At 34.2% G+C, this 16994-nt stretch overlaps 1 protein-coding gene across 16 annotated transcripts in view; it reads right to left on the bottom strand.

The window, feature by feature from the left end:
- PDLIM5 (PDZ and LIM domain 5) overlaps positions 1–16994 on the bottom strand; it is a 211458-nt gene that overhangs the window by 132334 nt on the left and 62130 nt on the right. For 15 of the 16 annotated variants that reach the window (XM_057502450.1, XM_057502452.1, XM_057502453.1 and 12 more), the window contains exon 3: positions 7237–7388. In XM_057502450.1, the coding sequence (XP_057358433.1) occupies positions 7237–7388 (152 nt within the window). Of the gene's footprint in view, positions 1–7236; positions 7389–11965; positions 12046–16994 lie in introns of all 16 variants that reach the window. The other variant, XM_057502455.1, reaches the window with a different exon arrangement.

Raw genomic sequence — 16994 nt, 5'->3', positions numbered from 1 at the left:
CTATCAAAAAGATGAACTCTAGCCTTCAAGTTCATGTTCAACAATCTTGATCCCTACCAAACTGAAGAAAAAGAGACATAAGATAAATACTTTTTTATGTCTGCTTATTGATTTGAATTGACAGTTACGGTCTACTTTCCAGATGTTATATTGAGCAAAAAGTTCTAAAAAAACATGTATTTTTTAACAATTCTGGAATCCTTTCTCATAGAATGCATAGCTAGAAGCCTGCTTAAAAAACTGTATCTTTAAACTTTAATATTGAAATAAATTAGGAAATACAGTCAACATGCTAATAAACTTCGGAGGAAAAAATAAAAGATGACATTCTGATTTAAGAAAGGCAACCATATACGCAAAGCAGCAACCAAATGTATGCTCCTGTGTAGTGGCCCACTAGCTATTTAGCCTCCTTTTTTTCTTTTACTCTCATTCTAATATATTCATTTGGTCTATGAAGACTGCATTAAAAAAGAATGTTAAATGCCAAGAGGAAAAAAGTAATCTGAAATGGATAATGTGCAATTCAATAAAAAGAAAAGATAATGGCACTAATATCTTTTAATTCATATGAATTGAAATACCCCAAGTAGAAAACTGAAAATTTTGAAAAAAAAAATCCTCTCTAAAATCTTGTCTCTATACCATTAGTGAGAATGAGTAGAGCTGAACCCATAAAGCTAATATTAATAGGATGTTAAGCAATCCATTAAGAAGAAACACAAGACGGCTAACAGCTTCAGTCTGGTTCAACAGCTTTTTCTTTTTTCTTGAAACTCAATGTGCCTACTAAATTATTCCAATCTGTCATTCATTAGTAGTAGTTGGACCTCTGACAACTTTTTTGTTGTTTGAAGGATGAGGAAAAAGTGGGAGGCAGAAAGAGAAGACATCAATATTTTTCAAAACTCAATCCTTGTAGATCTTTCACTTCCAATCATACTAAATAAAGTCTAAGGAAAAAAATAAAACACCAGACATGCCACTAAAAAAATATAAAAAACCAGGAAGATTAGAAAAGTTATATATATTCTCTGTGATTCCAAGAGGATTAATTTTAAAATAGAAAATAAGGACAAATACATAAAGGATTTTTTAATGATCAAATGCTGTTTGAATATCCTTCTGTGACCTACCTTTCACCTTAAAGTCAGCAGAGTTGTACAAGTCACTTTGCTAACCTGGCAGAGTTTAAGATAATTCCAATAAAGAAAGTCCAATTTCCTGATTCTCTCAGCCAACATAAGCAAACTTAAAGTGAGTTTGATCTAAGAGCACGCTCTAGGGAACTTATCCATTTATAGATGAAAAACCAGAACAAGAACCAGAATTTAAGGGAACTAAGAAATCACCCATGACCTCATTTTATAATCAAGAAAATGGAGGCCCAGAAGTTCAGCAACTTGCCCCATTTCCTACACTATTTAGTGGCAAGTTTATCTATGCCATGCAGAGAATTATTGGGAAAAAAAAAGTTAAAAATCCTACTCATAGAATCCAACTCTAATATAGTTAACAGAGTTATTAAACATGCAAGCTATAGAAAGTAATTTTCATCTTTTATTAACTGGAATAATGTAACTTTAAAAAGGATCCACTTTGACTTGGATTCAAAAGCATAGGCAAAACGCACTGATAACTTAAAAGAAAGCATACTGGTATTTGCCTTATTTCCCCAAAAAGGAAAAATAATTTCAAATAAAAGTGTTCATTGTCCAGGTGTAGTACTCTTAGAATCAGTTCCAGTTGCAGAAAATTTTTTTCCAATCCTTTCCAAGGATAAAAGACAAATCAAAATGAAATCTTCCATACCTCCACATTCATTAGATACCCAGGATACAATGAGTCAAGTCTTATTTTTTAGATATGATAGATATATTTACTACATACTCCCAAATTAGACTAGATAGAAAAAGTACTTATAAAATAGCTTTAATTATAAGGAAGCATCTTTACCTTTTCTTACTTAAATCCTATTTTAGGATTATTGAGGTTGGGTCTAAAGACCAATTAAATATACATACACATATATTTTTATTAACAGATGAATAACAGTAATACCTAATGCAAAAACAAATCTGCAAAACAAAATTGCTGGTTATTTTCATTTCAAAAACAAAGACAGTTTTCTCTCTTATAGGGATTCTTGGATGGAGGTGAGCAGAAATCAGCAAAAGTGGTCATCTACCAGTGTTTCTACATAACTGGAAGGAAAAGGCAGTGCCACCTCTATTGGCACCTGAAATAATGTAACTTTAAAAAGGATCCACTTTGACTTGGATTCAAAAGCATAGGCAAAACACATTGATTATTTAAAAGAAAGCATACTGGTATTTGCCTTATTTCCCCAAAAAGGAAAAATAATTTCAAATAAAAGTGTTCATTGTCCAGGTGTAGTAGTCTTAGAATCAGTTCCAGTTGCAGAAGAATTTTTTTCCAATCCTTTCCAAAATGAAATCTTCCATACCTCCACATTCATTAGATACCCAGAATACAATGAGTCAAATCTTATTTTTTAGATATGATAGAGATGTATTTACTACATACTCCCAAATTAGACTAGATAGAAAAAATACTTATAAAATAGGTTTAATTATAAGCAAATATCTTTACCTTTTCTTACATCTATTGGGGAGATGTTTGATCTGCCTTCTAGACCCTCCCTCCAATACTGAAGTCCTTTATCTCTCAAATCCTGCTATAGGACTGGCAGAGCAGCTATAACTCTCTAAGCCTTTCTCACAATTTTGTATAGACTCAGGGAAACTTTAATTTGATTACAAACATTACAGTGACCCACAGACCCTACAAATGGAGACCTCTACACATTTCCCACTACCTCTCTGAGCCCACTTATAGCAGTCTGCCTTCACTCCTTTCAAGGAATCTAGCTGCTTTCAAGGAATATAGTTGGAGAAACTGAAATACTATACATGGAGTAATTAATTACATGGGCAGTATTGGGTTACTAACTAACTAGCTTTATTTGTATGACTATTAACTATTTAGTTATATTTGTATATGATTTATGGAATCTGCCTTGTTATTCTTGGTTATATCTAGTGATAATTAAATGCTGAATCAAATGGCATAAACCTATCTTAGGAGTTCAGAGGGGAAATAAAAAAATGAGTTACAATCCTTATAAAGACTATGAGTAGATGATGAGGTTTGATATGGGGTTTGTGGATGAAGAGGCATGTATTGGCAGTGAATAGGTGGAGAGGCATTCCAGATGAAGCAAATTTCATGAGAGGACATAAAGGTATGTAAAGGACAGTAAGAAATCAATCTTAAATGGTAAAATGGTATTCATGATGAATAGTGCTATCAGGAGAGGACAATTTAAATGGACCTAGGTCTACTAGAGAACCCAATCCTCTGAGCAGAGAACTCAAGTCTGGATGGAATCTTATAGTGTGTGTTATACTGGTGCCCAGCCTGGGTACTTTGGACCCCTTCTACCAGTTTGGTACACCCATCCCCAAGGTGCTCCCTGCATTGCTGCTAAAGGTTCACACCAGCAATTATCTGTGGAAGCAACAGAAGCTACCTTCCAGCCCTCCCCTACATACATTCTCTCTCTCTGTCTTCCAAAATAGCGCTGGCCCATGATTAACAAACGCAGGGGAGAACGACAAAAGCCCAGTTCTCTTGCCTCAAGGCAGAACAGAATCTATGGTACAATTTTGTTTGCAAATTCCACCCTAGATCAAGCTGAGGCTAGACATCCCCTGAGACCACATCCTTGCTCATCTCAGTTTCTTCTGCTTCCCAGTTCTTCTTCACTCACTTCTTTGTAACATTTGAAAGAACTCCCTTAACATATCACCTGCACATGAATCCCATCTCATGTCCTGCTTTTAAGGAAAACAGACTAGACTAAGACAAGTCTATATAGGAAAGTACTACATATTCATGAAGAAAAGCACATGCTTATGAAGAAAACAGTCACACAGAGAAAGTACGATTATAGATCAGTTAGTGGAAGGAGAATGCAGAGCACTCTGATTGGTGAAAAGTGGGATAAAGAGGGTAAGGTGACTAGAAACCAGTTAAGGATGCTGTTGTTCAAATTCAGAAATAAGTAGGGAAAAAAAATTTGCTTTGATATGAGAAAGAGAAGGAACTTAAGAAGAAAATGGTCTTAGTATAAAGAAGAATAGAAAATAACTCTTCAAAGTTTTTTTTTTCCTTAAAAGGCAAAAAGTATTTCCTTGGTAGCATTGCCAATGTTATACCATAAATCTCTTAAATGAAAATCTCTTTTCAGGCTGGCAATACCTAACACAAGAAGTGTTCAAAAACATTAGAAGAGTTATAATAAATACAGCAGAACTCTAAAATTCTTTCATATTTTGGATCCCTGAATATCTATATTCAGAAATATGAAGACAAGATTAAGTAGTATCTCCAAATGTTTATACAAGTTAGAGTTTATATTAAGGAACTTAAAAGAATCTTTATTAGAATCAGTAGCAGATTACTTAAATTGGAAATGCATCCAAAAAGGGTAACATCTGTTTTTCATCTATTTTTATGGGACTGAGAAGTGTTTTCAATAGAAAATACTATACTGGGTCCTGGGTCATAAAATAGCACAATGTGGAAACAGTGGGTTGGTAAGAAAGAAATGATACTCAGCTCAGGAAAAGAGATTATATCCTACATAAACTTTCAACTTTAGGATTTGAGAAACAGCCCGTCACCGTGTATATTTGTTCGTTTGACATTTCAGACTTCTTGATTCTGGTTCCCTTTCAGAATTCGTATTTAGTAAAAATGTCTATAAATAAAAATCATAACTTTTAATTAATTACTAACAATTTTTTGTCTACATCCCAATATATATAGAACAGAAAGGATGCTACAGAAATAGAAATTCTTAGGTAAGATTATTTTTATTTATTTATTTTTTGGGGGGGCTGTTCCTTTTTATTGAAAATTTCAAATATAAACAAGAATTGGTAAAACAGTATAATGAACTCTTGTGTATCCATGACTCAGCTTCAACAGTTCTCAACAACTGGCCAGTCCAGTACTGTTTCATCTGGTCATCCCCCAACCTCCTTATTTATTTATTTATTTATTTTGTTATCGTTAGTCTACAATTACATGAAGAACATTATGTTTACTAGGCTCCCCCATTCACCAAGTCCCCCCGACAAACCCCATTACAGTCACTGTCCATCAGCATAGTAAGATGCTGTAGAATCACTACTTGTCTTCTCTGTGTTGTACAGCCCTCCCCATGCACCCCCCCACATTATACATGCTAATCGTAATGCCCCCTTTCTTTTTCCCTGCCCTTATCCCTCCCTTCCCACCCATCCTCCCCAGTCCCTTTCCCTTTGGTAACTGTTAGTCCATTCTTGGATTCTGTGATTCTGCTACTGTTTTCTTCCTTCAGTTTTTCTTTGTTCTTATGTATGTGCCAATTTGGTACTGGCACAAGAACAGAGTCACAGACCAGTGGAACAGAATAGAGATTCCAGACATTAACCCAAACATATATGGTCAATTAACATATGATAAAGGAGCCATGGACATACAATGGGGAAATGACAGTCTCTTAATAGTTGGTGCTGGCAAAACTGGACAGCTACATGTAGGAGAATGAAACTGGATCATTGTCTAACCCCATACACAAAAGTAAATTCGAAATGGATCAAAGACCTGAATGTAAGTCATGAAACCATAAAACTCTTAGAAAAAAACATAGGCAAAAATCTCTTGGACATAAATATGGGCGACTTCTTCATGAACGTATCTCCCTGGGCAAGGGAAACAAAAGCAAAAAGCAAAAATGACCAAGTGGGACTATATCAAGCTGAAAAGCTTCTGTACAGCAAAGGACACCATCAATAGAACAAAAAGGTATCCTACAGTATGGGAGAATATATTCATAAATGACAGATCCAATAAAGGGTTGCCATCCAAAATACATAAAGAGCTCACGCACCTTATCATTGTTTATATACACATTAAAAAGTATAGCTAACAGCTATCAAAATTAAATTACATATAACCTTTGATTCAACAGTCTCACTAAAAGGAATTTCTTACACAAAATAAAAACAAAGAAACAAAACCAGAAAGGGAACTGGTTAGAATGTCATGATGACTCAAGGTAAATCTGTAAGTCTAATAAATTCATAAAAATTTTCCCTATTCAGTTTTAAGACCAAATTGACATTCTTCCAGTCAAGTACATATATGTTATCCTGAATATATCCTTTTAATAGTCCCAGGAGAGATTTCAAAAAATAAAATTCTATAGCCAAATACATTTGGAAGGTACCACATCCTCTCAAAGATTTACAGAACACTCAATTTATGAAAGACTAGAGGTATTTTTCAGGGGAAATGAAGTTTTCTAAATTTTACAGACTAAAGAACACTTTTGTAATCATCAAAAACAGGATTTGTTTTAAAATCCTCCATAAATACCTGGTAAATGATAACAAACTTTCTTATAAACCTAAAGGTTCAAAACTATCATTCAATCACCCTCTCTTCATTCCCTCTTTCTCCACACGGGCCCCTCCCTCCCCATGATACTGCAGTGGTTTCAATTTTATAATTCATAATTACCATAGGGAACTTACTGAATATATTTTTTTGGTACTTACTTCCAAATATCCTGATTCCTATCAGTATTTTTAACAAGAAATCCATGGATTTCAATGCAGGTCAATTGTTGGGATGCTCAAAATACCTGACATAATCAATGAAATGATTAGCTATTTTATAACTGAAGCCAGAGTAATTTAAAAAACAAAACAAAACTGTTAAGTTCAGAAAATCTGGACTTCAAAACCTGGACACATTAAAAAATATTTTTCTACTTTTCCAGGAAAAAAGGCAAGAAAATAAAAGCTTCATGACTTAAAAAGAATACCCTCCAATATACTGGCTAGAATATTCAGCCCAAGTTTTGCCTTCAATAAGAATTCTTAGCCTGTATTCCACTGAGAAATTTCTGGAATTTTTTAATTCTCTGAAATTACAATTTTTATGATTACGTGAATACGTGCCTTTTTATGGGGAAATAATCCAAAGCTTTCACCAATAACCATATTGCTCAATTACCCAATTTAAGAGCCATTATATTTTTAACTTACCTACTTAAAACAGTGGTAGCAGAAACACTTTGTAGTTAACATCATGAATCAGACACACACAAACACATTCCTCAGTGTTGTTTTTCTCAGAGTCAAACAAAAAGCAATTTACCTTTGCAAAGTCATATTCAAAGAGCCTGTACATCCCTTTATCTTATTCTGGGCTTCAAGATGAGTCATTCCATGTGCATTTATTCCATCAATGCTGAGAACCACATCGCCTATTCTCACATTTGCCTGGGATGCTTTGCCGCCATCTTTTAGCTGTAATAAATATATTTCATTAGCAGTGTCACTCTTTAAAAAATAAATAATAATAAACACAGGTGAAAATTACACTTTTATAGCAAAAGAAAAACATGGACATACTATTAGACAAACTAATAAAAATTATCTTGCTTAACAAGTTAAAATTCAAATGAACTTCACATTCATTTTCTTAAATTATTTGCTCTCTAAAAACCTAAAATGACTTTGATAGAGGTTCCCTGATAATCCCTCCATTTCTTTTTTGTGTTAACAGTAGTGTGTGATTGTTACAAATGAGGAAGAGAAGTAGCCAAGGAAATGACATTTTAGCAGATGAAAAGAGTAAACTTAATAGGCTACTTAATACTCCTTTATAAACAACATTTTAAAACTCTTTAAGCAGCTATTTTTATTTGCGCACAAACAATACAGAGGATCTACTGAACAATCATTCGCGTTGAGTACACTCATACCCAGTGTGGGGGACTGAATTCTTTCAGATCATGGGCCCAAGTATCTTTTTAACTGGATGTAGTTCCTGTTCTAAGCATTTAGCAGGAGGAGAAGGAAACAAGTTGTGACTGAGACTGTCAGACTTTTTTGTGTACACAGTCTTTAATTACAATCTTTCTTCTCTTCTCTATTAAACTTTCTATGTATTTACATTGTTTCATCTCTTCAAATTTCATGTGTGTTTCACTGCTCCAAAAGAAGCAAATAAATATAAAATTCCAGTGAAATGAAAGATGATGGGATTTTAATATGATACCTAGAAGCATGGAACAAGTACAATAAAAAAAAATATTCTAATTCAAATGACAAGGTCAGAATTCAGTAAGTATAAACAGATCACACTGAATACTGGGTCTTTGAAAGACACATGAGACTAGGCCCAAAAAAAGAAAGAAAATAAACAACATTCCTCTAATAGGTAAAATTAAAGATTATATTTGTATAGAGTTTCTATTTGGGATGATGAGAAAATTCTGGAAGTGGAGCTGGCTGAAAGCTGCACAACACTACAAATGGCGGAAATGCAACTGAACTGTATGTTTAAAAATGGGCAAAATGTACAACTTTTGATGTGTATACTGTTTTTAACCACAATTTTTTAAAAAACACTAAAAAAGCTAAACATTTTGGAAAACATTTTATCGAAAGTACTTTTCACCAAAAAAAAAAATCCCTCAACAAACTCAACAAGAATTGAGCGCTGGAATTCATAATTTGGAAACAACGCAATAAATACAAAGGATACTGTATGTTCAGTTAGGTTTTGATTACCGTAAGTTGGCAATTATTTCCTTAAAAATAACAATCTGCAGCAGTTATGGGAAATAGACTGATAGGTCCTTAAAAAGCTAAACATACAGTTAGTTACCATATGATCCAACTATTTCACTCTGAATGAACTGAAAGCATGGACTTGAACAGATACTTTATGCCAATGTTCATTAAACCATTATTCACAATACCCAAAGGGTAGAAACAACCCAAATGTCCATCAACAGATGACTGGATAAACAAAATGTGATATATATACACACAATGGAATCTTTTCAGCATTTGAAGGAAAGAAGTTCTAATATACACTACAACATAGATGAGCCTTGAAAACATGCTATGTGAAATAAGTCAGATGCTAAAGGACAAATACTATATGATTCTATTTAGATGAGGTATCTAGAATAGGCAAATTCAGAGAGACAAAGTAGATTACAGGTTTCCAAGGGAGGAAGAAATGAAGTTATTGCTTAATGGTTACAGGGTTCCTGTCTGGAGTGATGAAAAACTTTTGGAAACAGGGGTGATGGTTGCACCACACTGTGAATATAACTAATGCCATTGAATTATACACTTAAAAACGTTAAAATGGAAAAGTTTAATACTACTACTATTATTAAAAATTAATGATGTAATATACAAAAACCAACTGAATCATATACTTTAAATGGGTGCAATATATGGGAAGCGAATTGCGTCTCCATAAAGCTATTTTTTAAAGTTAAAAAAAAGTGACAATCAACGCAGACCAATCCTAGTACACAAGAACATGTATTTGGATCTAAAATAGAGAAAATGTATTGACTGCTAGATCCATCAAGGCAAGGCCCATGTCTGCATTTTCTCCCCACTATACCCTTAATGTCATAAGTGCACATGACACACTACACACCTTCACGGAATATATACTGAATGAAAGGAGCTAAGAAGGATATGCATTTAAAACAATTAACCAGAAATAGAACACAGCTAAATTACCTGATCATTCCTCACATAGAGTAGCCTTAAAATAGAAACCCTGAAAATCATGGGCATTTGCTCTAAATGTACCCAACAAAAGCAATCTAAATACTCCCAATCCAGTAGTAATTTAAAGACAATAAACTATGTAGAAAGAAATTAATCTTATCAAATCAAATGTCATGTCTAGATAAAACTTCTTACCTCTTTGTTCTAGCTGCCTACTACATTCTCAGACCCTGTTACCTCAAGATGCTGAAATTCAACTTCTCAGAATTACCTTTCTAGAACTACTTTTATTCTAACTGCTACTCTTATTTTCAGATCGTGGAACACAGAAATCCTGTATCCCCTGCCAATTCTCTCTCTTCCTTAGGTACCACATCTTGGGAAACTGCTAAATTTTGTCAATCCTTCCATTCCTCTCCTATGCTAGCCCATATCCTGATCATTTGTCACCTTGATTTTGCCTACTGCCTCCTGCAAGAGACATCCATCCATACACTCAAACTCTCTATATTCCTCCCCCTTTCCTTCATCTTCATATTTCCATAAGGATGACCCTACTACCACTTCACACTGGAGAATTTCAATCATGTCAACTATTTATAAAATAAGGGTGAAAAAAACTTCAACTATCTTCAGCTTCTATAAATGCAGAATAAAGCTCATCTTTAGAATAAAGTCTGAAATATAAGTTATCTAAATCTGTCACCAATCTGTTTCCGAAATATGTTATCTAAATCTGTCACCAATCTGTTTCCGAAATATAAGTTATCTAAATCTGTCACCAATCTGTTTCCAACTTCAAAACAAGCTCTGTAAGGTCAGGAATCACGTTCTGTAATTTGCTCTTCTCCAAGAATCTTGAATATTGTAAGGATTAGAAAAATTCTGATTAAACCATGGTGAATAAGAAATCAGTAAGTCAGTACATCAGTGTAATATGCAAAATTCTAGTAGAAATATACTTAATTCTAATAGAGAAAAATAGACTCTAATCTGAAAATGAGAACCTTCAACTAATAACCAGGCTGAACTGACCTAAGGTCAAAAATCAAACTGTATTTCCAATAGAACAAAGTAAATCCATTTTGGATCATTAGTGATATGTTTTTCCTAGGACCTCTGAAGAGATATCACAATACCCCTTGGTAACTTTATCTAACAAGTGTTAGGAAGAGCTTAACTGTATTTAATCTCAACCTTTGTTCAATCAATTATCAGAAATGGAAATAAACACCCATCATCATCTGTACAATCTTTCATGTTATTCAAACTGTTGAACAAACTCGTTGTTGCCTACAGCTTTTTGAGCTTAGTAATATCTGGGGGATATTGGGTTTTTGATACTAACTTCTTTTCTAAATCTCTAAACATCTTTATTATTCAATACTTAGGTTTTCTACTTACAAAATTTAAACTAAAAAGCATGAAAATCCTGAAATTATGCTTGTATGTACAGTAGGAAAACTCCAGTGCATAAAAACAAATTTAAGACTTGTTAAAGGCGGTATCTCACTGCATAGTCCTATGAGCTTCATTTATCCCCAGAACCACTTCCTCAAGCCATTCACTTATTAGGAAGATATTATTTTCCTGTAAATTGGGTAGGGTATACCATATTAAAAATTGTGAGCAGCTAAGGAAAGACTTACAAAATCACTCATTATTTGCATAGCTCACTTATTTCTTGGTTTTTCTAAGTCTAAATAGCTTGCATTTGTTCGAAGTAGTAATAACTTTCTGTCATCAGTAAATCTTGTACATATTATATGACAACAGCCATAAGTGTGCATGTATTTCATAAAAGCACGATGTATAGGAAGGAAACAGTCATGGGAGACCCCTGGGTCAAGTTCAGTATAAATCAAACTAATCACAAGCAAATGATTCTCCTTTGATCTTTAAGTGCATTTTCAGTACTGTTGTCCAATTTTCCATAAACTTAATTGTAGCTATATGCTTCATTAAAAACACTGCTTTGTGGTCTCAGTTAATTTGCAAGCATACATGGCTGCACATGTTGGAAGTACCTCTAAGCTTCTGTTTACTAATAGAAAAATGAGGGTAAATTCCAAGAAGGATGCTCTTCAAGAAAATGTTCTCTTTACTGAGCCTCCCCATTAACTTAGGTAAGAAAGGCACTAATATCAAAGACCTGTACTTAGGCTAAAACCACTAGTGATGCATTTCAACCCTTTTATTTATAATTTTGGGTTACATGAAATTTTCTCTTGAAAAGGAAGTCCAATCTTCAGCAAGCAACCCGGTAGACTGCCAGATCACTGGGGGAGTATGGGACGATGTAAGGAAAAAAAAGTTATCACAGACTTGGGCTGCCCCACCTTTTGACTAGGAATACCCAGAGGTAAATTTTCTTGAGTCATTTTAGAGGAGATGCTCCACTCAACAGTGTTTTTCTGCCCTGAGAAAGAAATGACCAGAAAAAAGAATTAGGATGACTTACTGAGCACCAACAGTATGTCAGGAACTTGGGGAGGCCCTTTGTTGTTCTTTACCACTATCAGGTAGTTTTATTCTGTTTTACAGATGGGAAAAGAGAGCTTCAAAGGGATTAAATGCCTTGCCTACATCCATACAGCAAGTAAGAATACAGTACTGAGCAGAGGCTTTGAAGTTAAGGAAACATGAGTTCACATTCATGACCTGCCATCTATTTAATTGTGGGACGAATGTGCTTTGCCTAAGCTTCACCTCTCTCTCCTTGAAAATGGGGACTAGAATTCCACTTGCCTCACAGAACTGTTGAGCAGATTAAATAAAACACCAGCAAAACACATACCACACAAGGCAATGCTCACTATTACACTATGGTACTAGTTCACACAGGCTGAATGCCTACTTCAAGAACCTGTACACAGAGGAGAGAAGACAGCTTTTCAAACTGACCAGTTAGACCTCCGGACTTTTCCCTTCCCTCCCTAAAGAAAGACCAAACATCCCTCCTTCATTCATTCTCTTCTTCCCACTGCTTCTCTAAACTTGAACTTTCCCCTCACTCAGCAACAGAGCTTGAAAGACCACAGATTCAGAACCCCACCTCACCATGTCCACTTTCCCTGTGTGCTACTCTTCAAGTCTGCATTTTCCAAATTCCATTCCCTCATGGCACCACTCCACAGGACAGTTTGGTGTGGCCACTGATCCAAGAGCCCAACAGGTAAGAATCAGTAAAGTGATGTTGGTACAGAAGCCTTGAGTTGGAGGTCAGGGAAGGAAAGAGAGTGAAAAACAGAGCAAGGGGAACAGAAGAGGGCACCAGTACAGAGGATAGACTGGTAACCAAGACCAAGAGAGGACATAGGGTCATGAGGGATCCCAGGTTGGGTAAACTAGATCCAGGCCTACTCCCTGGGTGTGTTGTACATCTATGCGCACATGCACAAAATAATATCCAAACTGAAGAGAACATCAAAATAACAACTAATTATAGAAGAAAGAAGATTTTATGCTTTGGCTTGAATAACTAACTTAAATGACTATAATTTACAACTATGATATAGAGCCAATTAACTCAGTAAAACTTATGTGTGCCATTAACCATGTCATTAACTTTATTGTACTAAAATATAAGATTTAAGTAAGTTTTGCCCAAATTACTTAGCCTCCATACAAACACATGGTTCCAGTAGCATTTCTTCTTAAACTTTTTTAAAGTAGTACTACATCTTCACAAAACGGCATTGAAATAAAATACTAATATTTCAAGACGGCACAACAGGAAGATCTCAAAATTATACTAAATAGAAAAATTATCTTATCCACAAAGAAGCATGCTTTTTGAGATTCACAAAGTTAGTGATATACCTATTAGGCTAAACCTTTCCTGTAGCTATTACCTCTTAAGAGCACATCACAAAAACAAACCAATCACTGAACTCATAGAAAAAAAATGAAATCAATGAAAGCATTATAGAGATTTCATTTTTAAAAGTTAGAGCCCAATATAGTATATACCATTTTAAATAAGTCTAATTACCTAAGGTTTCTCTTTAAAACAAGTGCTTAATACAGCTGCTATGTTGCCCAAAGCTTTTTCATAAAGAGGCAAAATGTTTAGCCATAGAAACTCCACTGTCTTAGAATTTTCTAATGAAATGTATCCTTCCAAATTATAGAGAATTCTCAACATGCACATAAAAACCTCTATCTGCCTTCTCTATGAAATAAACCAGTAGTTACAAACCTCACAAGTATCAGCAATAGAAATAATTATTGAAAACATATATGCCCAAGTATATCACAGAGATCATTTTGCAATATAGATAATACCATTTTAATAGTCGGATGTTTACTAAGAACAAATCATGTTAGGTCAAAGGAAATTTACTTTAGTAATTATCCTACTATATATTACAGGTAACAAGTAGGAGACAGGTATCTATGTAAGGAACCACTAACAACATGCCAGTTTTCAACCTTCTGCATATTTTCAACAAATATGGAATGCTTGGAAAAGTATGACCCTAACACCATGGGTATGACAGGAATGCCATCAGACTTAGTAAATGTAAAAACGGAATATATAAATATGACAGCAATAGAAAGAAACACTAACAGAAATTTCCCATGTCCAAAAACCATGGGAACTAAGTCATGGGAAAATAAAAACTGTTTTCTAAAAATGCTGTTACCAAAATTTGGAGAAATCCTGACCAACAGGATTTTCTTAAGGCAAAGGAAAGCACTGAAAAAGGTCTTATTTTTTAAAACACCTAATTAATGGACAATCTTTAATTTTGCTTTAAAATGTATTTTCTAGTACCTATTGTAGAATTAAACACTTGTATCCAGACATGTGAACCTATGGTTCAAAGTCTGCAGGTTTTTATCTCCCACATACTCCCAGATGACCGTGAAGATGACTTTTTGCACCACAACTCCCCAAAAACATGTAAGAATATATGAGCATTACACCAAAATGGACAACTCACACAACCTGGTTTCCTGCCGAATGGTGAGTGCTACTGGATCACTGTCAAATATCACAAACAAAAAGTCATAGAGTTTTTAAGCACGAAAAGTAAGCAGAAGTAAAGAACATTTGAGAAGTACTGAGTTTTTTTCCAAACATAACCTTTAATGTTTTTTCAAGCCCCAATTTATTTACTATGACTCCAGTATTTACTAATCTGTCCTACAATATTATGCTCAGCATTTACAATTATTCAGTCTTGCACTATTTATTGATATATAATTTTGACACTCAACCCACCTATCAAGGCTATTCAACTACATATAAAATGTCCATTTTCAGCTTGTTGTCTAATGAAAACATGTTCTAAAATTTGATGCTATTTTGGATTCATTTTAATTCCTTTTATGTGAAATAAAATGATTTTGCTTTTTGTAAGTTAGAATAGTGAGATAGAACAAGCCACTGCTGTGAGTAAATTTATAGACTTCTGACTCATGTGAGCACTGGTTACTGTAACTATGTTCCTTATTTTTTGGCTTATGAGTCAAACCGTAATCAATTTTACCCAAAAGTCTGAGAATTCATCTTATATGGCAGCAATGAGGAGAATACTTCAAAGTATGTGTCATTATGATTTACAAAACCAAAAGAAATAAGAGGGTGATTATGTTCTCTTTCCTTACGTAGCCACTGAGCTTCCTAGTCCAAAAATAGAGCTTCTGTTAATACTGTTGTTCTAGTAGTCTAAATGTATGAGTCCTTCTTTCTGAACTAACATCTTTATTCTTTTCTACCAGCATCTTAGTAAAATAAAACATACTTTCTTAAACTGTAATTCACTATTAAGATCCAACATAACATTTTCATTTTCTAGCTAAATCTGTATGTTTATGCCCAGAGATTCAATAGGCTTTTTGTTAACATGTGAATAAAATTTTACCAGAAGTGTGAAAACATGGTGATTCGTAAAAAAAAAAACATATCCACAAACATATCAAAATCAAACAAATTTGTTAAGTACACAGAAATTAATGTTTATATGTAGTCCACTCTATAATAATAAGGAAAATGATAAATAAATATCACACTATAACAGTTAAAAACCAATTAGTTACCTCTAGTTACCTGGGTACAGATGAACACTGAAAGTCACACATTTCAACCCTCCCTCCTCACCAGGTTCTGTTCATGAGATGAACACTCTGAAATTTTATGCAAATTGTGTATAAGTATATAGGTATTTTCCACTGAGTTGGTCCACAGCTTTCCCCAAATTCTCAAAAGCATCTATGTCCAAAATAAATGTTACAAACCTTATAACAGTGTTTTTCAAAGTGTGGTTCCTAAACCACCAGTGCGAGCATACTTCATGACAGGGGAAGAAAATCACAAGCCCCTCAAAACCCACAAGCTAAAGATGTTCCAAAACAAACAAACAAAAAATCCTTTAGCACTAAGAAAACTCTAAAATTTAAAGCAAGGTTAGTATTTATTCAAAGTGGTGCAAAGTCATTTTTTCACATGCTAATGGAAGATAAGTGTTTAAAAAAAAAACAGGGACTTGCTTTCTAAAACCTTTTAAAATCTGCATAGTGTAAATCACTAGCATTTAACAAGGACCCATGCCAGTAAGGCACTCTAATGCAATACTGAATTCTGAGAAAAGGTATAAAAGAACAGGCATGGCATAAAAAGAAAAGAAATCCTTCCATTTGCAACAACATGGATGGATCCAGAGGGTATTATGCTCAGTGAAATAAGCCAGGTGGAGAAAGACAAATACCATATGATTTCACTTATTTGTAGAATATAAAAACAAAGCAAAACAGCAGCAGACTCACAGACACTAAGAAGTGACTAGTGGTTACCTGAGGGGAGAGGTTGGGCTGGGTTGAGGGGTGAGGCAGATAACAGGGCACAAAAATTTTCAATTTTTCAATCATAATGTAAGTTGGTCATGGGGACTGTAGTACAACATGGAGAAGACAATCACTAAAAAAAAAAAAAGAACAGGCATGGCCCTTCACCTCACCTACTATTTTACACAATTTAACTTCATGTATGTGTACATCTCCATAAACCAGTGCTCCTCAAACTGTCTGTGATGAAAGGTACTATCTGAGGGGAGAGTATTTCCCCTCAATCTGCCATGCATTCCCATTCTTCTGTAATCTATAATTAATTACTGAAAAAACAAAACTAAACAAACCATACAAAATATAAGACCAAGTTTTTTATTATCAGATTCAATGGACAAAAAATTACTCTGACAAATGATAAAAGTTTCTAAATACTTCTTCATTTCTATCCTTATTTCATCTCAAACTATAACCAACAGTTTGCTGGTCTATGAACAAGCAAGGAAGTTCCTTCTAGGCAATGTCTATCTTTTATTTCTCATTAGGTCCATTGTACATGGACTTAAACATAATACA

The sequence above is a fragment of the Manis pentadactyla genome, chromosome 5 (assembly GCF_030020395.1).
Source record: "Manis pentadactyla isolate mManPen7 chromosome 5, mManPen7.hap1, whole genome shotgun sequence".
NCBI classification, from domain to species: domain Eukaryota; kingdom Metazoa; phylum Chordata; class Mammalia; order Pholidota; family Manidae; genus Manis; species Manis pentadactyla.
The sequence above is the reverse complement of the archived record's forward strand: the minus strand, read 5'-3'. Positions and strand labels throughout refer to the sequence as shown.